The sequence below is a fragment of the Siphateles boraxobius genome, unplaced genomic scaffold (genome assembly GCF_051911475.1).
Source record: "Siphateles boraxobius isolate OS27281-9 unplaced genomic scaffold, OSU_SipBor_1 7, whole genome shotgun sequence".
Lineage (NCBI taxonomy): Eukaryota > Metazoa > Chordata > Actinopteri > Cypriniformes > Leuciscidae > Siphateles > Siphateles boraxobius.
Window position 1 is genome coordinate 26,389,513 of NW_027509197.1, and position 22,819 is coordinate 26,412,331.

The window sequence follows — 22,819 nt, forward strand, 5'->3', positions numbered from 1 at the left end:
TAATTCAAATAAATGTGATTTGAGAATATTTTTTACATAACTGGAGTTTAAGTTGTTCTTTATGGCACCAGGTGATCCAGCAGAATGAGCCGTCAGAGCCGGAACCCCCCTGTAGCTCTCGTTATCGTTTAGTGGGAGTGCTGGTCCACTCCGGCCAGGCTAGTGGAGGTCATTATTACTCCTACATCATTCAGAGGAACGGCAGTGGTGGTGAGGGAGAAAGGAACCGTTGGTACAAGTTTGACGATGGTGATGTCACCGAATGCAAGATGGATGACGACGAGGAGATGAAGAACCAGTGCTTTGGTGGAGAGTACATGGGCGAGGTTTTTGACCACATGATGAAACGCATGTCCTACAGGCGGCAGAAGCGCTGGTGGAACGCCTACATCCTCTTTTATGAGCGAATGGACACATTAGACAAGGACAGTGAGCTGGTTAAATACATCACTGAGCTCACAGTGACCAGCAAACCTCACCAGGTGAAGATGCCCTCTGCTATCGAACGTAGTGTGCGCAAACAAAATGTGCAGTTTATGCACAACCGTATGCAGTACAGCTTGGAGTACTTCCAGTTCATCAGGAAACTGCTGACCTGTAACAGTGTGTACTTGAATTCACCGCCAGGTAAATCCAGCCATCGACCTTGCTTTCTCTTCTGTTGTAGATGGGATTAGGGCTGACACTTGAGCAATTTAAATCTTTCAAAAGAAAAACAAAATCTAATTGACCCCAAACTTTTGAACAATGGTGTATGTGCTTTACAATAGTCCTCCGAAATGCATTTGGGGCCATTCACACAATGCATTTTTGCTTTGAAAAACGCAGAACACGGGCAGTGGAATGGGAAAAAAACATCTGAATACGTGTTTTTTAAAGAGATGCTGCAGAGTATAGTTATTACTGTGCTAATGCACTTATACCACCTCTTAGCAACATTAAACCGTCTGTGTAAATACACCCAAATACCATTTTTGGAAGCATGTTTGTTTCTGCACTTCTCTGCAGTGTAAATATGGCATTAGATTCAGTATTTTGCAGAGGTTTTTGTCGTCTTATCCATCAGTATTTGAATTTGCCTTTTAGGTCAAGACCACCTTTTGCCTGAAGCCGAAGAAATGGCTATGATTAGTATCCAGCTTGCTGCTAAATTTCTCTTCAGTACTGGATTCCACACTAAGAAAGTAGTCCGTGGCCCTGCTAGCGATTGGTAAGCTTGTGTGTGTGTGTATCAGGCACATATTTGCATGTGTTCAACAGTAAGTTGATCCTTGTTTATCAATGTTTTTTTTGTTTCAGGTATGATGCTCTTTGCATCTTGCTGCGACATAGTAAGAATGTCCGTTACTGGTTTGCACACAACGTCCTCTTTGCATATCCAAACCGCTTCTCTGAGTACCTGCTTGAGTGCCCCAGTGCAGAGGTCCGAGGGGCTTTTTCCAAACTCATCGTATTCATTGCACATTTCTCATTGCAAGATGGACCCTGCCCTTCACCGATTGCTTCACCTGGTCCTTCAAGTCAGGTACGTCTTTTCAGTTAGCATTCATTTCAGTCTCTATACCGGCTTTTGTGCATTCATGGAAATATCTGTGGAGACCTGACTTTCGCAACTTGGTGTGGCAACTCTGTCCATAGGTTCCTGTACATTTACGTTTTTTGTCTTTTTGTCTCAGGGCTGTGATAATTTGAGTCTAAGTGAGCACCTGTTCCGTGCCGTACTTAATCTGCTGAGAAGGGAAGTGTCTGAGCATGGCCGTCATCTGCAGCAGTACTTCAACCTTTTCGTCATGTATGCCAACCTTGGTAAGGAGCAATTGCCAGCCTTAAGGTCTTCATCCATGCAGACTTGCGTGCTACAGTGCTGTCCTGTCTCACTTCTCATTTCGTTCACTCAGGCTTGGCAGAGAAGACGCAGTTGTTGAAGCTTGGGGTACCAGCCAACTTCATGCTTGTGGCCCTGGACGAGGGTCCTGGCCCTCCAATTAAGTACCAGTATGCTGAGCTGGGAAAGCTCTATACTGTTGTCTCACAGCTGGTTCGCTGCTGTGATGTGACATCACGTATGCAGTCATCAATCAACGGTAATGAGTTTTATACCTTGCCGGCAAATGTTTGTAATCTGATAACAAAATGGTCTGTAGGCTTTCACATGTAGTTTTGGTCCCCATTGCCCAATGAAGATCCTCATCCTTGCTCAGGACTTCCTGACTGACACAAAGCCATCTCCAGGCATAAGTGCCAGGTTGGCATTGCTTGGAGCTGAGGGCATTTACAGTCAAGCAAATTTGCATCATTATTTATCATCTTTTTTTCTTCTTTTTTTTACTGTCATGCCAATACATGGTTTTGCCATTGTTCCAAAGTGTTTAGAGTAGTTTGATCGGATGATACTGATTTAAGTATTTGCATTCACAAAGAATGTTTTTCTCCACTTCTGCCCAGACCACCAGCCAGGTTATGAGCTTACATCTCCTAATCTTGACATTTTTAGGTAACCCTCCCCTGCCAAACCCATATGGAGACCCCAACATCACTGCACCCATCATGCCTCTGCAGCAGCTGGTGGTGGACATTCTGTTTGTACGCACCAGTTATGTAAAGAAGATTATTGAAGACTGCAGTAACTCAGAGGACACTATCAAACTGCTAAGATTCTGCTGTTGGGAGAACCCTCAGTTTTCTTCCACTGTGCTTAGTGAACTACTGTGGCAGGTGAGTGAGATCAGCAACTTCTGAAAGACAAGTACGGTATAGCTGGTGGTGATCAGTTGCGAGTTAGTTCATCTATTCAAGTTTTGATAAATGTTGAAAGCATGCCTTAGTTATTTTAGCTGGTTTTTATGGTTTTTCTTCTGTTAGTCATTTGAGTTGAGTGGATTCAAAATGTCTGGATGGTTCTGAATATATATTGTTTTATTTTTTTAATCTTTTTTAACCTTTCTGGAGATGTTAATTAACCCTCAATTTTTTTTTGTAGGTCGCATATTCATACACGTATGAGTTAAGACCTTACCTGGACTTGCTCCTCCAGATCTTATTCATTGAGGACTCATGGCAGACTCACAGGTCAGTCTGCATTTCTACTGTTATTTCATCTCTACCAAATTAATTTTATATAAACCAATGTACAGCAAAAACTGGTTTCCTATGCATTATGAAAAAAGTATAGAATTTGATTTATTTCCAGTTCTAGATGATATAGAGAATTTTTTCCAGTCTATTGCCCCCTTTTTCTGTTTTCGACAATATAAAAAGTCATACAAGCAGGGTTTTTTGTGTGTAAGATGGTCAGAATATAACATAAGCATGTTAACAGTTGAAATTAAAACCATTTATTAGATGTTAAATGTGGTCCAAAATATCTACAGAGAATTCAAAAAAAGTAATTTTGAAATGGAAAATGTGTAGGAACTCTTGAACGCATCTTTTTACATGCATGGGTGAATGAAATTCATGATCACATTATATTGTCTTTCGCTGCTCCTTTTCTTTATGGTTTGTTAGGATCCACAATGTGCTGAAGGGAATCCCTGATGACCGTGATGGGCTTTTTGACACCATTCAGCGCTCCAAAAACCACTACCAAAAGAGAGCTTATCAGTGTATCAAATGCATGGTGGCTCTTTTCAGCAACTGCTCAGTGGCCTATCAGATTCTCCAGGTGAGAACAACTGCATAAGTATAAGGCCCCATCCACACTACTGCGTTTTAGTTTAGAAACGGAGAATTAAAACGAATACGATCTCCGTCCACACCAGCGTTTTAGCTACGTATTAGAACTGATCTCCATCCACATTAAAACTACTGAAAACGTGGATCACGTCACCATTCACGCATGCGCGTGCCGGTGTAAACAGGAAACAGATCGACTATTCCTCAGATTTCGCTGAGGTTGATAAGTGACCATCTGGACATTCAAAAGTTTTCGCACCATTCTTCAGGAACTACAACTTCATTGATAAAATTATCCCACCATGCGCGGGTTCTTCCCGGCTTAACCCAAAACCGACGCTCCATGTACGGTCGATACCGCAGCTGCACACGGGAACTGTCACAGATCGCTGGAATAATAGCTTGCCTCTGGCGCATGTAGGCAGTTATAGCATTGTAAAATTTAGAATTTACTTGCACTAACGTAACTGTTAGTCCAGGCTGTTGTTGTATGTTTTCTTCCGTTGTATGACACCCAATCAGATAACCGAGCGTGAGCCTCTGCGTCATCGTTTCTTAAGTCCTCCGTTTTGACCCGTCTTCACTGAAACGCCCTCCGGAGATTAAAAACGCAAAATGGAGTCGGCAGCGTTTCTAAACTTCTCCGTTTTAGGTCTTCATTTTTGCCGTTTTAGTCTGGACGGGAGGTGCAAACGTAGCAAAAGGTCTCCGTTTCTAAACTAAAACGTAGTAGTGTGGATGGGGCCTAAAAGACTGTGCATCTGGATGGGTTTGTTTTATGGTTTTGAATATGCAAAAACTGTTTGTTTTGCCTGTTCCAGAGCAATGGCGATCTAAAGAGGAAGTGGACATGGGCAGTGGAGTGGCTCGGTGACGAGCTGGAACGAAGACCGTACACTGGCAATACCCAGTACACGTATAACAACTGGTCCCCTCCTGTTCAGAGCAATGAGACTTCCAATGGATACTTCCTGGAGCGCTCCCACAGTGCCCGTATGACTTTAGCAAAGGCCTGCGAGTTGTGCCCAGAGGAGGTATGTGTTGGCCCATGTCACCCTTCATCGTCTGAAAAATTTGTGCCAGTATATTTAGTTAAAAAATTGTAATCATGCATGTGTGCTTTGTCTATCAGTCAGACTTTTTAATAATTACTTTTGTTTTAATTTTTGCATGATTGCCTTTTACAGAACCCCTTTCAGTAAATACTTTTTACTGGGAAAAAAAAACTTTTCTTTCGAAATCAGCACTTAAATCACACTATGACTGTATAATGATGGGCTGGCACTAGGGATGGGACGATTACCGGTTTCACTATAAACCACGATAAAATGTACTGGCGGTTAGTAATATCGTTTAAAATTCAATTATCATTAAAACCGTGTTTGATTATCGCGATTTTAATAACTCACTATAAATCCTGTCCAGCCAGCAACAGTCTGACGCAGGCGTGCAATGTTGAGGTTTTTCTTTTTATTCGAGAAGGAATGGCGGAAGGCAGTGACCGTGTTCGGGAAAATTATTCAGCCCTTTAAGAGGACCAAATCTGAGGTGTGGTCATATTTTGGCATTTACAAAAATCCTGAGGGAAACTTAATCGAGGATGGTCACCCTGTCTGCAGAACATGCACAAAAAAAGTCGCTGCGATAGGGGTAAACACTTCAAATCTGCCGAGTCGTCCTGTGTGACCATCATCCACTGTTGTAGCGAACGCAAGGCAAGTTAACTTTGATCTCAATACTAAAACTACGTCTGGGAAATAATTGGGTACAAAATGTTGTTTTGAGTTGAAATGTTTTATCTCACTCACTTGAAATAAACTTGAAGCTTCCGCAAAGAAAAGTTCGCAGCAAGTGGCTTTGAGCTAAAGACGAACGAACACGTTCAAACAAGACTATTAAGAGTGACATTTAAGAGATGATAATAATGTATATTCATTGTAACGTTACACTTATAACACCGATTTTTTTTTTACCACATAATTACGGGGACATATTGAATAGAGATGAATGTCTCTATTCTTACCTGTTAAATCCATTTTTACAGTGTACAAAACTCATCCAGACAAGATGATCACAACAATATTATCAAATTCTGTAAACAATAAATCAACTCTGATTTCATTTTCAATACAATCAAAAACAGAGATACAAGATGACAAGTTGTATTTGAATGAAATGAGAGCGCGCGTCCGTTGTGATACATGGATGTGTGCGCTGTGTTATAATATGTTGCTATTGACGGTCATTATAAGGAAGGAAATGCCACAGAATAGAATCTTACTTTGAAAACTTACTTACTTTTTATTTGTTGTTTGTTGATTCTCAAATATAAAACTTGTTGAAATGATTTCAGTGTGAGCATCAGTTCTTTTTTTTAACACTTTCATCTTGTTTTAACAAAACCGTGATAATATTGATAATCACGATAATTTCGGTCACTATAATCGTGATATGAATTTTTCATACCGTCCCATCCCTAGCTGGCACACATATCAAACATTTAAACCTTTGTAAAATAATTGTGAAAAGGATTTTGAAAAGAGTCTTTGCCAATCTAGAAATGTTTTGAGTGCTAAATAGCCATGTTTAACTATAGGTAGGGCTTTGAGTTTTCGACATTTTTATTTCCAGGTTTATTTGTTTTTTCTAATGCAAAGCAATTCTAAATGCAGTTATAGTATGGTCATTATATTTATGCTTTATTTCATGTCATAGATATTTTTTAAAGGAATTTCTATTAATTTCCGGAACTAAAGTGCTTGCTTAATCAAATCCAGTTTAATGATGAATAGCAAATTACCACAAATGTTAAATGTATACAGCCATATATGCATAATTTGTTTAAAGTGTACAATATTAACTGCCATTTCAAAATAGTGTCACTTAACGAAGCACGAGGTGGTATCTGAAGAGGACGCTGGCCGGAACCCGTCCTCGACACAGCAACTTTTGCCAGGGGAAGTGACAGGCCAACAACAGCACACCGTAAGACTCGTATGGCCCGGCCACACTGGTGCCATCTGCGTAACTTTTTGATGTTCACAGGGCGTGATGTACACAGAACCATCTTCCACCTACCTCAAAAACAACTCTGAATCAGCTGTTATTTCGTCCTCATCTCAGTGTGTCCAAACTGTTTCTTTCTACCCAACTACAAGTCTTAATGTGGTAACTAAGTGTTCGAAAACTCTAAGCCTTGGCTATAGTGTACAGATGAGTTGGAGGTAATCTTTGTGTCTGGTGGTGTTTTTCTGTTTTGTTTGAGTCTTTTAATTTCTTTTGGGTATGTGATCTCGTTCTAGTCATCTGATTTGCAAATTTGGTTTGTTTTATATCCAATTCTGATGATTACCTCATGGGAGAAGAGCTCTATGTTCAAAAGAAGCTTTTGCCTAATCAATTCATCCATGTGCAAATTCCTGTGTCATTAAAAGCTTCCTTTTAGTTTGGAAAACAATTTCAGTAAAATCGAAGTATAGGAGTGCTTTGTATGTGTTGTCCATTTATGGTGTTCTCTCATTTGTCATTCTGTTTGAGTAGTAGTGTTCCAAGTTATTTGCCACCTAAATCAGGGATGGGCTACGTCAGTCCTGGAGGGCCACTGTCCTGCAGAATTTCGCTCAAACCTGATAACTCGCCTGCATGTAGCCTATTAGTAACCCTTTAGACATTGATTAGCTGGTTCAGGTATGTTTGATTAGGGTTGGAGCTAAACTCACTGCAGGACATTGGCCCTCTTGGACCAAAGTTACCCGTCCCTGATCTAAATCAAAACTATAAACCCTGAGCCTTCAAATCCAATTGGCTTTACATGTTTAACATGTAAGGGACTCTCTATAGTGGACTTTAATACTAACTAACCAGGGATGTGAGTGAATAAAGAACCAAACCAAAGAATAATTTTGTATTTAATAAAAATGCATAATTGAAATCTAGTGCATAATTTCATTTCTGATGTTTTAGGAGCCTGATGAGCAGGAGGCCCTTGAAGAGCAGGACCCTTCTCCCCCAGAGGACACTGCTCTGTACCCTCACTCTCCAGGCACAAAGTTTCAACAGGTACTGAGCTGGTAGTCACGCGAACATCTTATTAGTCATCTTTTAAACTGTGTATATGCAATGTATGTGAATTGAAAGGACTATTTCGAAGACTTTTGTAAGCTTTCTTCACTGCAAACCCATGTTGTGGTTTTTTTTATTTTTTTATTTTTTATAAATGGCACCTCACCTAAAAAAGGCACCCAACGCCCCTCTTGATCTGAAGTTCCCAGTCAGCGCCAGCATTTACTCATTTTCACAATTTCATGGCCCCCAGAATATGTTCTTAAATGAATATCTGAACATACAGTACACCAAAACAAAGAACAGAACCTCTGCTTTAAAATTTAGTTTTGTCCTAGCTTCATGCGTTCATCAACACTTGAATTTGGGTAAGTTTCATTAAAAAGTAACATTTTGAACAAAAAGCTGAGGAAATGTTGGCATTTTTGCCAAAGACTGTCCAGATCAGAATTAGAACAAAAATCAAAACGCAGAGTTTGCCAGTCTGCCAACACCCCAAAAGCTTGCACAGTCCTATACTTCTTTGTGGGTTTGACATTTAGGCAGTTTTGTTTTTGATCGCATTAGCTTACATGTGTACATGATCTTTTTTATATACAAGATTTATATAAGAAATCTTTTGTAAGTGTTAATATATAATGCATTTACAAATCTAAGTCAAACATGAGTATAAATGTGATCTCTGATTGTCATGCACTCATTTGACTGTTCTGGCATCTCTTCAGCAGAATAACCTCCCGCATGCGCAGCCGTACACTGGCCCCGCAGCACAGCACGTCAACAACCCTCAGCGTCCAGGCCCACGAGCACAAGAGAACTGGGAGCCCCCTGAGGAGGTGCCGCCCACCCAGACTAAAGACTAACAACATGTCACACTGTCCTCCATCTGAATTCTCCAGCGAGATACTCGAATCCAGAGCAAGGCCAGGCCCCACCATGCTGCTCCACTCCAGAGCCTGTGTAACCAGAACATTCAGCTTCCCTCAATTTCTAACCCTGGAGTGGAGTCTCTTCACCGTCTGCTCTGCAGTATTAACTGTCAAAAGTGTAACTTGCAGTGGACTGTGCATATTGTTTGTAATAATAAAACGGGCCTGACGCACTTGTCTCATGACAGAGGTGTACATACTATGTTAATGTTTTGACTGTTCAAAAGCAACAGCGTGTGTGATGCTGTTGGGAGACTGCAGATTTATGAAAATGGAAAAACAACACACAAAAAAAAATGCAAATACAATGGTGAAAGACAAAAAAAAAATCCCTGTTTTATCCCATGCTCAGTAGTAAGGTTTGGGCCGTTTGGGTCATTCTGCTTTTGATCATACATTATATTCATGTCAAAGCTTAACCGGCTACGGCACCTCGTGAGCAAGAGTTGGCCATAGTTTGTGAACGATGGGACGGTTGGGTGATGATCTTGACGTTTAGTTGATGTGAATGGGGTGATGATGCAATTTTAATCTGGAAACTCATATTGCCTTTCTTTCTTTTCTTTTTTTTCTGGTAATTCAATAATTTGAAAGCTCCAGCTGACACGCTGTAACATCTTAGCATGGCTTCACATCAAACTAGCATAGCTGAAGGGCAATTCTGTGATTTCTTTTTCCACAGTGATTTAAGAGACCTTTTGTTGGTCCCCTCCATATGCTCTTCTAGATTTGATGTTTTTGAAGCAATGTAAGAAATAAGTGGCTTTACAATTGCACACGTTTCCTCGGATAAATATTTGGCTGTCGCTTTTTTTGGGTGGGATAAACATTTAGGTTTTGATGATAGGAATTTTAGAAAGAGAAAATATATGCAACAGTTAATGCCAGGATGCCTGGAACATTAGTGGACAGAACTCGTTTTGCTTATTTGTCTTGAACATTGTGTCAGACAAATGACCTGGCAATTTAGTCGATCGCCTAAATTCGTGATCCCTGTTCACATTCGTGTTCTCGAATAGAGGCTCTGTCTGGGGATTCTTCATTTAAGGAAACTGAACGTAAAAGCAGGGTTGTACCATAAAATAACTGCTGGTTAGTCATGTTGCAACTTCAGTTAGTAAAGTCTCTTGGATTTAAAGGAGTAAACATCAGTAGATACTGTATGTATTTAATTGGTAACTTGAATGCTTTTTTTTTCTTTCTTGGATTTTGTTGGAAAAATACCAAATACTCCTGCAAATGAAAATATTCTGCCCATCATATATTTAAATATTTTGCTGTTTTATTTTATAGAATTTATTTTGTTGTATTTCACTAAAAGAAAAATAGAATTTGATTTAAGAGGAACATTTTTGTCCTTGTGTTATTTTTAAAGATTATTGACTGTACAGAGTTCTTCGCCCTGTTTTTTGCCGACTTTTGTTTTGGCCATGATGTGACGTTGAATTCTGAAGCCACAGTCACAATGTTGACTTTCACTTTGTGAGGTTTTTGTGCACAGAAATATTAGAAAAAAGCATTGCGCCCTTCAAGAATAAAGAAAAGAAATCGGGGAAAATGTCTGTTATTGTGAAGATTCAGACCTGCATGATGTTTTATGTATTTATTGTATTAAATTCACAAAGTTGTCAATGTTGAGTACACAGCTCTGTAGCCACAAATTTAAAAAATGTGTGTTGGTGAGTCAGGTATTACTTCCTTAAAATGCCTTTATAATAATTCATAGAATAATTAAGACAACTTAATTCAGTTTGTCTAGATGAAAAGGAATATTTTTACCAAATTTGTCAAACATATGCTAATAAACGTTTTATTAGTGTTAGTCTTTTATGTGCAAGGATTTAGCTTAAGATTTTAAATTAGATTGGAACTGCAGTCCAACCTATCCTCATCTTTGTAAGCTAGTTTTTGTTAATTTTCAGCCTCTGACCAGAAAAGGCACCCAAAACTGTAAAAAATACAACAATTCTGGGAATATTAGGTCGAAATATGTTTAAGGCTGTCATGAGAACTCTCTTAAATTGAACCTCCAATTTGGTTGCTGCCACCAACCTTTTTACCAGCTTTATTTTTTTAATTAAGATGGGCCTTGTGGGTTATTAAAGTTATCATTACTTGCTACATGCCCTGTATTGAAGATGCTTAGTTTGTTTTGCACTTGATCCTACAGCATCATTTCCATGCCCTTATTTTAACTTAACCATTGGTCAAAAAAGGTTGCATTAAAACAGACAAAATTTTATATATTTTTTAATAATTGTTAAACTAAAATGCTTCTAACTGTATGACTATTTTAGTATGACTAAAATAACTAAATAAAATATATATACACATATGCACATCTTGCATAGGTAACAAGTATATAAATCTTTTTCAGGTCTGTAAACAATTTTAAAATTCCAATATTTCATTTCACTTTCATGACCCTTAACTTATGATAAAACCCTGGAGCTAATGAAAATAAAACTACAGTATAACTACACAAGTTGAATAAACCTCAAATGTAGAAGTTCTGCTTAAACTATAAAAACAAAAATCAGCTTAATTAACCTGTAAAATATTTGAAAACTAACTTGAGATCCTGCAGGCACTAGCATTCTAACATATAGTCTTTTTTTACTTAACTAGTTGTGCTTGTGCAGAGATAGTAAGTGATAACTGACAAAGACATCAACAAGAAAATGGAATTTGTTGTGACATTTTATTATGAAGATACACATTAGTTCTCTTTGTCCTGGACGGTCTTTGTTCCACGCAGTCTGCCAGTACGACGGGCAGCGATGAGACCGACCTTGCGTCCAGCGGGCGCGTCCCTCCTGATTGTTGAGGGCTTGCCAATATGCTGATGGTTACCACCACCGAAGGGATGCTCAACAGGCTGGAAATATAAATGGCATACATCAGGTTTAAAACCACCATAGAGGGAACAGATCAAACCGTGAAATGCATAATCGCAGAAAAATAAGTTAAATTTGCTTACGTTCATAGCCACACCACGGACACGAGGCCAGCAGTTCCTCTTGGCCTTGTACTTGTGGTATGCACGTCCTGCCTTCAGGATGGGTTTGTCAATACGACCACCGCCAGCAACAACACCTTTAACATATGACATTAAACATTATGTTGTATTGAATTCCCTTCACATTGAATTCAGTCTATAAAGCCAAAATTAATGCACAAATACCCCTTACACGTTTGCTATATCAGTAATTTACAAGCAGTTTTTTCAGTGCTGTTAAGTACCCCTGAGGTTTAAAGTTAATTTCTCAATATAACAATCACAGTTCTCAGATGTTGGTTAAAGGTCACATAACATTGTTTATCTGAATGTCAGTTTTATTTTGATTCCTTTTTTTAAATATTTATTTCAAATTGCATTTTAAGTATTGGTTCTTCAACTCACGAGCCCCTTCCAGTTCCCTCACAAACCCCAGGTTGGGAAACCCTGTGCTATAAAATATAATATGCTCAGATTATTTTATAGATTAAATTATAGATCCCTGCAGTCACAAAACAGTTCACTGGTTTGTACATTTGGTTTAGTTCATACATTTTGCAGATGCTTGTATCTTTTGTAAAAGAATAAAATAAAAAAACACAAGCCTAAGGATTTTAGAAAATGAAGATCAATCAGAAATCTAAATTAAAGGGGAACTTGGCAACTCTAGCCATTTCTTCGCTGATTTTCACTTTTGTTGTCGCATGTTTTCTCAACAAGCTCCCCCTACAGCTGTTAGGCGTATATTTCACAACACTGTCGTAAAAAAACTCACTTGTGGCACCCTCCTCCCGCTTTCTACCGCTGCTCATGTGTATTTGTTATTATCGGAGCCGGACAACTTTATCATGTGGAGCTATGTCTACCGAGGTGGGTAATACATCATACACACTGAGGGCGGCATGTGTGTTTATGTCGAATTGCCATAAGGCAGTTCATGTTTCTCGCTCATTCTCGCTTCTCACAAGACTTGCTACTTCTATCTTACCGGGACGTTAGTCCCCATGTTGCAAGGTTGGTTTTCCGCCTGGGAACTTTGGGGGGAGCGGGGAAAGTCACCATTTTCACTGGAACAGGTTATTAAACCATCCAAATGATTTCTTACGGTTTTATTAAGTTGAAATAGTTGCCAAGTTCCCTTTTAAAACCATACAAAGCTAGGAAAACAATACTACTCCAAAATATAATTATATTAACCAAAACTTTATATATATTTTCTGAAACCATAACATTTGCTTACCAACAACAGCTCTGTTTGCAGAAGAGATGGCCTTTTTGGATCCAGATGGAAGCTTGACTCTGGATTTCTTGGTTTCGGGATTGTGGGAGATGACTGTGGCGTAGTTTCCGGATGCGCGAGCGAGCTTGCCCCGGTCTCCGGGCTTCTCTTCCAGACAACAGACAATGGTACCCTCAGGCATGGTGCCAACGGGCAGCACATTGCCAATGTTCAGCTGGGCTATAACAGTTCGAGCACAGACACTTTGATCAACAGGTGCACATAAGACTTGATGTTTGCTTGCCTTAATCTCAGTTTTAAAATACATTACCTTTCTTGCCACAGTAGATGAACTGCCCAGTGTGGATGCCTTCAGCTGCAATGAACAATTCGGTCCTCTTCTTGAAGCGGTATGGGTCACGGAAAACCACCTTAGCCAGGGGAGCTCCACGGCCGGGGTCGTGAATAATGTCCTAGAGGAGAAAGCAAATCTTTTTCCCCAACTCTTTAGATGACATGAGTGACCTTTTCACAATTTCAACGTTTAATCCACAATTTTACCTTCACAATCCCCTTGATGTAGCCATGGCGTTCAGCAAAGTCAATATGACGGAGTTTAGCAGCACCTTTTCTGTGCTTAACATGGGCTTTGAAGACGGAGCCCGCACCTTTTCTCTGTCCCCTGATCACACGTCCCATTGCGGCCTGTATAAACAAGCAATTACACATTTAATAAGACATTGCAATGCAATATTGTCATTGAGGGTTTCATTCTGCATAACATTTGTTTGTGTCACCATTCATTTTTATTACAGAGAAAGCTGCAATGAGACAGATTGGGAATAACATGAGTAAAATTCATAAAATTTTACCCATAACAGTATTTATATATTCTGCAAATATGCATTGAACAAAACGCCTAAAATGTTTTTTTTTTTTTGTTGTGTGGTAATATTGTTTCATTAAACGTCTTTAATTTAAAGAAGGCTCTCACATTCTCAGTGTGCTTAATTCGTCCAAAACAATCTCCATGTCTATTCTATCCCTCTAACACTGACAGCCAGCCGCTATAATGAAGTTAAATGACTTGCGAGGAGATAACAGTGAACCGTATCACACACTTGTTCGTTTACAACAATTAATACCTCGTTTAAACGGTTTAATAAATTACTTAGGATGGTAATAACAGGCAAAAACTCCTCCGAGTCGTTTCAGAATTGCCGGTACTCCAGTCTAGGCCACAACATGACCAGAATCAATTCAACGATAAATAAAACATTAAATTTCAACATTACTAGACACAAAAGTGTAAAGATATGTCCTTAACTAATATGTTGACAATATACCGCTTATTGTATACGTGGATGGTGAACTTTAAACGATGATTACAATCAGATTGAGCAGAGAGACAGAATAATATTTCTCATACCTAAACTCCGTTGACGGAAAGAGGAAGCAAAAGGGAGTGATGGGGGTTTTCTTCCGGTGAAATGGGGCGAGCGGGAGGGACCAAGTACCCGGATGTATGTTCAGTAGGCAGTCTGCCCTCTAGAGGCTGAACATGGAAGGAAAGAAAGAAAGAAAGAAAGAAAGAATATGTCAAGCAGTTTTAACATTTATTCCTTCAAACCTACTAGTATCAATTTTCATGCTACTACTTATTTTTTAGATAGTAGAAGCCTATCTATTCCATTAAGTAATACTTATTCATTAGATACTAGTTGGGGGGGGGGGGGGGGGGGGTTGGTGAGACTGGCTTTAGGCAATGCTGTCTTACATGCGCTTCATGAGGCACACACGCAGACTAGCACACACGCAAGGTCTCTCGCTCTCCCTCTCTCTATCGTGCGCGCGCTGTTTGAACATACATATTCACGTAGACTTGTGAAAACTGGGACATATTCATTGTAGCCTTTAGAAAACCGGGACATATTCACATAGCCATTTGAAAACCGGGACATTCAGTGTCCCGGGAGAGTGTATACATTTCCCGGGACAGGTTGTTAAAAAACGGGACAATCCCGGGAAAACCGGGATGGGTGGCAACCCTAATTTAAAGGTGGGGTATGTGATTCTCTTTTTTGTCAATTTTTTCAAAATAACTTGAAATCCTATTCCTAACCCACTTACAGCCACTGAGTTATAAGCACTGCAATGAAAATTAAGCAATTTAATCATCTGTGGAATGGGCAGGACTCGAAAAATTCCAGCCAATCATTTCCAAAACCACCTGGAATAATTGGACAGTAAGTTTGTCAATCAAACGGTTTTACCACACCCCCTCCCCCCAGCGCGCGTGACGTGTGCATACTCAAAGCTAGTGACGCATGCGCAATTCGTCAGTAAAGCCGGTTCCATGATTAGTAGATTATTTTTTAGTTACTAGTAACATTTTAGATCAAAGATATCCTTACCTTAATAGATACTAGTACTATTTAAATAATCAGTATGCAAATAATATGTTGAATATTAATTAACCAACAACATATCTGTCACGGAACGGGTGAACAGAGACGAGGATACAAAAGCAGGTTGAGGTGATGTTTATAAAATAATACAAAATAAAGACAAACTACAACTAAAACAACCCCGGGGGGGGGGGGGGGGGGGGGGGGGGCAAGAAAGGCTTCAGGCAAAAAACAGGAATCACAAGGAAACATTGACAACGAACCAGCACAGGACTACAAACACAGGGAGGCTAAGTGGGGGAACAAACAAAGGAGGGTAACAGGCCGGACAGGTGGGACAAATTAACCAATAATCTAATAACAAGATGGGCGGGGTTAGACAATAGACAGGAGAGCTCATGGCACAAGAAAAAACAAGACAGTCATGTGCTCACAACAGACCAGAATAACACAAACACATGACAACGTGACAATATCAAAGAGAGATGACACAGGAAACGGACTGAATTGCAGAAGGCCATTTTTATAATAACAATATAATAATAGCCTACCTTTTTAATGGTATTAGAGTTAAAAATATATATATATATATAATGAATAGGCATATGTAATAATGTATACTCTTATTTTGACATGACTCTTATTCTCAAACGCAGATTAATATTTCCGAATTTTTGATTGTAAGGAATTATGATGGCTCACGAAAAATCCCAATCTCTGGGTATTGTGGTTGTTTGGCTGGTGGGTATGAACCTGTTTTTGGATCTACTTAACTGTTGTTTGAATTGTATTATTACCAGCTAAGTCTTTATTATAGCCTACATTCAAAACAATAAATGTCATATTAAACATATATCTTTCCTTGTGTTCATGCAAACCAATTAGCTAGATAAACCAACAAAGCCAGTTACTTATGAAAAATCAATCTTCTATAGCCATAGTTTAGCCTCCATTACCTTATGAACTCTGATTGGATGGTTGAGAGTATACTCATGTTTATGGAATGATCTGTTAAAAGAAGATATCTCTTAATATTTTCTTACTAGTTGAGATGAGGTTGAGATATCTATTCCATTAAGTGCCTTTTCTTTACTAGTGCTTATGCTTGAGTTACTAGTACATTTTTAAAGATAGTACTTATTCATTAGATACTAGTCCATATTTATTAGATACTATTGCTTATTCATCATATACTAGTACCTATTAAATAGATACTAGTACTTATTCATTAGAAACTACCTATTAATTAGATACTAGTACTTATTAATTAGCTGCTAGTACTTATTCAATAGATACTAGTACTTATTTATTAGATAGTATTTATTCCAAAAGTTACTAGTAAGATTTTTTATTTTACTACTAAGATTTTTAATTGAACTCTACAGTGGCCGTTCTGACTATGACAAGCCGTTTTAACATTTAATCATTTAAACCTACTAGTCTCTATTTTCATGCTACTAGTACTTATTTTTTAGATACTAGTATCTATTCCATTAAGTACTAGTACTTATTCATAAGCCACTAGTGCTTATTCTTTAGGTACTAGTGCATTTTCTTTAGATACTAGTGCTTATTTTTTAGTAGTACCTTTTTAAAGATATTTATTCATTAGATACTAGTCCTTATTTATTAGATACTAAAACGTATTCATTAGATACTAGTCCTTATTTATTAGATACTAGTGCTTGTTCATTAGTTACTACTTATTCATTAGATACTAGTACTTATTCATTAGTTACTAGTACTTATTATTAGACACTAGTACTTATTCATTAGATACTAGTACTTATTTCGATAGTGACTAGTAACTATTCTTTTGTTACTAGTACCAAATTAATTTTTTTGTCATTGACTTCTATGGGGATCTGTCATTCCGATATCAACTATTCAGTTCTGACTAGTATGTATACCAAATGTGAATAGTATATTAGATACTAGTAGTTATTCATTAGGTACTACATATTTTTTAGACACTATTACCTATTACTAGATACTAATATGTATTCAATAAATACTAGTACTAAGTCATTAGATACTAGTACCTATTAAATACATACTAGTACCTATTTAATATATACTAGCACTAATTCATTAGCTACTAGTACTTATTCAATAGATACTAGTACTTATTCATTATAATAGTACTTATTAATTAGATACTATTTATTTGATAGCCTACTAGTACTTATTCAATATATACTAGTACCTATTTATTAGATAGCCTACTAGTATTTATTCCAAAAGTTACTAGTAAGATTTTTTATTTTACTAGTAAGATTTTTTTATTGAACTCTACAGTGGCCGTTCTGACTAGTCATAAGACTAGTAAAAAAGCAGTTGTGACTAGTAAGATAAGAATAGTAACTAGTAACAATTACAAAAGATACTAGTCGCTAATAAATAGGTACTAGTATCTAATTAATAGGTAGGCCTACTAGCAGTGGTTAAATTTGGCCGGGGCTCTCCGGGGCTCAGCCCCGGCACATAAGCCTGCTCGTTTGCAGTCAGTTGCCTATACTGGAAATTATGTCACATAAAATTTGATGAAAGTGATGCTTTTGAAAACATATTTCTGACAATAAATGAAAGATTTTTGAAATGGCATGTCTATTTTGTCTCGGCGGAGCTGAGATGAGAACAATCGGAACACGGCCGTATTTTTGTTCAGCTGCTTAATCTCGTTGTCAGTCGACCATGATCGCGCACCGCTCGCGCACGCGCATCTAGGTGACACGGATAAATGTACGCAGCAATATATAATGAATATTCCTCGGAGATCCGTAGTTACGCGGGATGTGGAAAAGCGCAAAAGTTCCAGAAATGAACAAAAAGTGCCCTGGCCTTGAATGACAAGGTAAGGAAAATAAGACTAAATCAAAATTAAATAACCAAGACTAGGTTGACCATATGATTTTTCTCAGGAGATGTTTTTAGCATTTTACTTCATAAACAGGTGTGGTGCCGAATTCTGACCCCCGCCAAATTATTACCCCCCTAGTATGGTAGGTTTAGGATTAGTTGTGGGGGAGGGTTAAGATTAGGGGTGGGGTTAGGATTAGGCAGTCAGATACTGATTTCAACGAGGGGGGGTAATAATTTGGCAGGGAGTCGAAATTCGGCACAACACCTGATTATCAGCAAACTGCAAGAGAACTGCTGCTAGCTGGCTACTCAAAATAAACTAGCAATCTATTCAGTCAGCATATTCGTATTTGATCTGTGTGAATTACAGAAATATAAGACTTGCTAGACCTACTTTTAGCTACCAAGCAACCTTTCCACAAGGATAGATTGATTTTATTTTTGTGCATCTTGATGAGAAATGACGCAGAGTAGGATGAGTGAGTGAGTGAGTGAGTGTGTGTGTGTGTGTGTGTGTGTGTGTGTGTTGTAGTAGTAAAGAGAGAGAAAGGGGAGAAGGAAGTGTGTGTGAGGTGGACCTGGTCACCACAGACCCAAATCTTCTCAACTGTTGCTACTGTCATCACTGTCTCTTCATGTGGCACATTATGTTTGGCACATTGTATGAGTCACTATATATCATAACAAGGTAATACAATGTGTAATCAAGTGATGACTGATTAACAGTAATGTAAATGCTAAATGTCATAATAGCTACCTGTTGATACTACAACAATGCAAAGTATATGCTCTTAACCTTGAAGTTTTCCACATATCATCTAATACTCAATTTCTCCATTTCTTTGCACAAAACTCTCCAGAAAGTGCCATTTAATTTTGCTCTAGGGAGAGCATCCCACACGGTAAATCCCAATATAACCCCTGGGTACTAGTATCTAATGAATAAGTATCCAATGAATAAGTACTAGTACCTTTTGAATAAGTACTACTAGCTAATGAATAAGTGCTAGTATCTATTAAAATTGGTACTATACCTAATGAATAACTATCTAATGACTTCCTACTAGTATTTATTGAATAAATACTAGTATCTAGTAAAGGTACTAGTATCTAAAAAATAAGCACTAGTAGCCTACCTAATGAATAACTACTACTGTCTAATATGTACTAGTCATAATTGGAATACATACTAGTCAGAACTGAATAGTTGATATCTGAGTGACAGATCCCCATAGAAGTCAATGGCAAAAAAATTAATTTGGTACTAGTAACAAAAGAATAGTTAGTAGTCGCTATCAAAATAAGTTCTAGTATCTAATGAATAAGTACTAGTATATATTTAATAGGTACAAGTTACTGGAATGGTTATATGACTTTTTTCGAGTTGAACGGTGGCCGACCTCCCCCTCCCTCCCCTGGTGCCTGTGCTGTGAGTGGAAAACCCGCATTTGCAACTCTGGGCCAGCGGGTAAACATCGGACCTGCGTTTTCAGAATGGCAAAAAAAAAAAAAAAATGAAGAAAGCGTCGGAAGAGTCTAGAAAAAGGTAACGAGAGTTTGACAGCGCGAGGAAGTCCCACTCGGTCAGGCTTTCACTGTTAAAGTTGATTCCTGTGATTATCATGAGAACAGTTGTCAATATCTCACATAATTATCAGGACATACATAAGCCTACACGTTGTAAATAGTGTAAATGAGCGCAATTTGCAAACTATTATGATAAATTGCAATAATCATGTCTAACAACATCATAACGGACATTGTTACGAAATAATGCGTCGTACATGTAACTTTATTGATGTCAACGCGGTAGGCTACTTTATTATTATAAAGTGCAGAGGCCGTGAGTGCAGATACGCTCTGCGTGAGTGGTATAGGCATAGATATCATGTCTATGGGTATAGGCATATATATCATATAGAGACTAGATGCCCTATTGGCCGCTGTGGCGCAAGAAATGCGGCCGCCATCTTAAACCGGTCATACTCCTATTTGCGTTGCATAGCAGCAGTAGATGTCAGAGCACTGTGCAGCATATTCCTGCTCAAATCGGCGGACCATCCCTCGGGGATTACTTTTCACAAGTAAGATTTAACATTTAACATTACCGTACTATTGGTTGTATTTTGAGAACAAAATATTCAATGTGTCCTGTATCGTAGCTATGTGTATGACCTTTGCAGCAAAAAAAACCCGCGTGAAAATCAGTTCGGTAGTCAGTGAGATATGATTAATTAAATGCGCTGGCAGCTCATTGCACCTGCCAAACAGATTACACAGAGCGGAGAGGGTGACCGGTTTAAGATGGCAGCCCCACGACTCGTCCGCGCCAATAGGCAGTAGCGGTCGATAGGGCGTCTATCTATATGATGTCTATGGGTATAGGCCTATTTGACAAAATGGCGACCGAGACCGGAAGTAGGGTAAACTATTTTCCGGTGAAAGCGCTAGAGAACAAATGCGGAGACTAAAAGCGGTCAGTCCTGTTGCGTACCTTTTTATGTTTCAACCCAACGAAGAAACAACCCTATTTATCAATTCACAGCTTTCCGTGTTTTGCTGGTTTCCATGGAACAACTGGGGAGAAGTTAAATCACGCCAGAGTGACACAGACGATAAAAAGACTTCTGGTCGCGTCGCCGCCGTCTACGATCGTAATTCATTCTCAAAATGGACTGTGAACAGCTTGTTTTCTCTCTCAGTCATTCATATAAATGACAAAAGTAAGAATAGCAGATGTTGTCCGTTTTGTTGATAGTTTTCAGGGAGCTGTGAAAAGATCGCTGAAATTGGACAAAGGTTACAAATTCTTGAGGTTTGCTTACATTAAAAAAAAGTTCCATTCATTTAAATGGCATGACACTTGATGACTAAGCTCACATTTAACGTTACTATATCTAAACACAATAAATAAATTGAAATGATGTCTGATTGCTATGAGTGAAATCTAGTGGCTTTTGTTACAAATGCATGTTATTAAGTGTTAGTTTGTCCAGAAGATTGCAGCAATATTCCACTAGATTATGGCTCATTTTTTATGTTGCCACCATGAATGAAACTAAGAATTGTACATCTTTACTGTGAATTTGACCAAACGTTGCTAAAATGGTTAGACTAAAAACATGATTGAAGTGAGTGATATTACATGTTTAAAAAAAAAATCATGATGTTACAAAATAATATTTTAATGTCTGAGGTCCCCCTTAATGAAAAGAAAATATATTTCCCTATATATATGAATGATTAATATATGAAATTGTTTAACAGCTCACAGGCATAAATGGTTTAAAATATACAGAATAATATATGGTGTTAATATATTACAATATATTGAATAATACATACAGAATTTTCATATATTAAAAAATATATAATGTGTGTAAAGTGTCCCCCAGTCCTTGTGTCTTAAATTCACTTTTCATAATTTTAAGGCCGTAAATATACTTACATTTCTCAAATAGTGTAATAAATGTCTTAATTTTAGTTTGAATGGGAAGGACGAGGTGTTCACTCTGCTGAGGGGGATCTGATAAAGCCTGGAGTGGAGCAAAAGCCCGCTCCTCTCTGCACTCTAAGCGTTCTGTCATCACTCCGAATTTTCCAGTCCCACTCACAGGAAAAACTGCTCCGTGTTTACACAACTTTAAAAGTTATTCTAATGGGTTTATTCTTCACAAACGTCTGAATTTATAATACTATATTTAACGGTTTGGAAAGTATTCTACACGCTTAATAAATGTTCCAGCTGCCCTTGCTTGCACAAGTAAACAGCAGGCCTGGCAAAGCGCACCCAGGAAAGAAGGAAAAGAAAGTTACAGAAAGCAACTTCTACAAACAATTTTAAATTGCCAACAGTTAATTATAATAAATAAAAGTGCATGACGTGCAAATCGGATAACAATCAAGTGCAATATAAACATATTTTGTCAGGACATCACTCCCGATTCCCAGCATCAACACTCAATTTCAACATCTGCTTCCTCCTTTACACGTGTCTGGCGCGATTTAACTTCTCCTCAGTTGTTCCATGAAAACACGGAAAGCTGTGAAGTGATAAATAGGGTTGTTTCTTCTTTGGGTTGAAACAAAAAAAAGGTATGCAACAGGACGGACCGCTTTTAGTCTTCGCATTTGTCCTCCGACTGCAACTGCTAGCGCTTTCACCGGAAAATAGTTTACCCCACTTCCGGTCATGGCGGCCATTTTTGTGAAATAGGCCTATTTACAGCAGTAACGTTAAATACAAGTACTCTACAGCGACTCTAGAGGTCGCTGTTTGACAAAAATGGAAATCCTGCATAGTGTGCCTTTAATAGGCACTATAATCTAACAAATAAGTACTAGTAACTAATGAATAAGGACTACTATCTAATGAATAAGTAGTATCTTTAAAAAGGTACTAGTACCTAAAGAATAAGCACTAGTATCTAAAGAAAATGCACTAGTACCTAAATAATAAACACTAGTAGCTAATGAATAAGTACTAGTACTTAATGGTATAGATAGGATCTAAAAAATAAGTACTAGTAGCATGAAAATAGAGACTAGTAGGTTGCCATATAGTATCTAATAAATAAGAACTAGTAATGAATAGTATCTTTAAAAAGGTATAGAACCTAAAGTACTAGTATCTAAAGAATAAGCACTAGTAGCTGAGACTAGTACT

The 22,819-nt window shown here is 38.2% G+C and overlaps 2 protein-coding genes across 12 annotated transcripts in view; one reads left to right on the top strand and one right to left on the bottom strand.

Annotated features, from left to right (window-relative positions):
- The window catches only part of usp9 (ubiquitin specific peptidase 9), a 52,710-nt gene extending 42,486 nt beyond the window's left edge, over positions 1-10,224 (top strand). For 2 of the 8 annotated variants that reach the window (XM_077215371.1, XM_077215373.1), the window contains 12 exons: positions 72-627; positions 1,087-1,210; positions 1,300-1,525; positions 1,677-1,806; positions 1,899-2,084; positions 2,495-2,715; positions 2,981-3,069; positions 3,508-3,664; positions 4,497-4,709; positions 6,553-6,660; positions 7,639-7,734; positions 8,463-10,224. In XM_077215371.1, coding sequence (XP_077071486.1) covers positions 72-627; positions 1,087-1,210; positions 1,300-1,525; positions 1,677-1,806; positions 1,899-2,084; positions 2,495-2,715; positions 2,981-3,069; positions 3,508-3,664; positions 4,497-4,709; positions 6,553-6,660; positions 7,639-7,734; positions 8,463-8,600 — 2,244 coding nt within the window. In that variant the 3' untranslated portion in view covers positions 8,601-10,224. The remainder of the gene's footprint in view (positions 1-71; positions 628-1,086; positions 1,211-1,299; positions 1,526-1,676; positions 1,807-1,898; positions 2,085-2,494; positions 2,716-2,980; positions 3,070-3,507; positions 3,665-4,496; positions 4,710-6,552; positions 6,661-7,638; positions 7,735-8,462) is intronic. The other 6 variants (XM_077215372.1, XM_077215374.1, XM_077215375.1 and 3 more) reach the window with 3 other exon arrangements.
- A 1,124-nt stretch (positions 10,225-11,348) lies between these two features.
- Positions 11,349-22,819, bottom strand: part of rpl8 (ribosomal protein L8) — a 113,261-nt gene continuing 101,790 nt past the window's right edge. The window contains exons 1-6 of one of the 4 annotated variants that reach the window (XM_077215465.1): positions 14,313-14,438; positions 13,445-13,588; positions 13,215-13,356; positions 12,905-13,123; positions 11,647-11,762; positions 11,349-11,544 (exon numbers count right to left, since the gene is read on the bottom strand). In XM_077215465.1, the coding sequence (XP_077071580.1) occupies positions 11,386-11,544; positions 11,647-11,762; positions 12,905-13,123; positions 13,215-13,356; positions 13,445-13,582 (774 nt within the window). In that variant the 5' untranslated portion in view covers positions 13,583-13,588; positions 14,313-14,438 and the 3' untranslated portion in view covers positions 11,349-11,385. Of the gene's footprint in view, positions 11,545-11,646; positions 11,763-12,904; positions 13,124-13,214; positions 13,357-13,444; positions 13,589-13,877; positions 14,439-22,819 lie in introns of those variants that run through there. The other 3 variants (XM_077215468.1, XM_077215467.1, XM_077215466.1) reach the window with 3 other exon arrangements.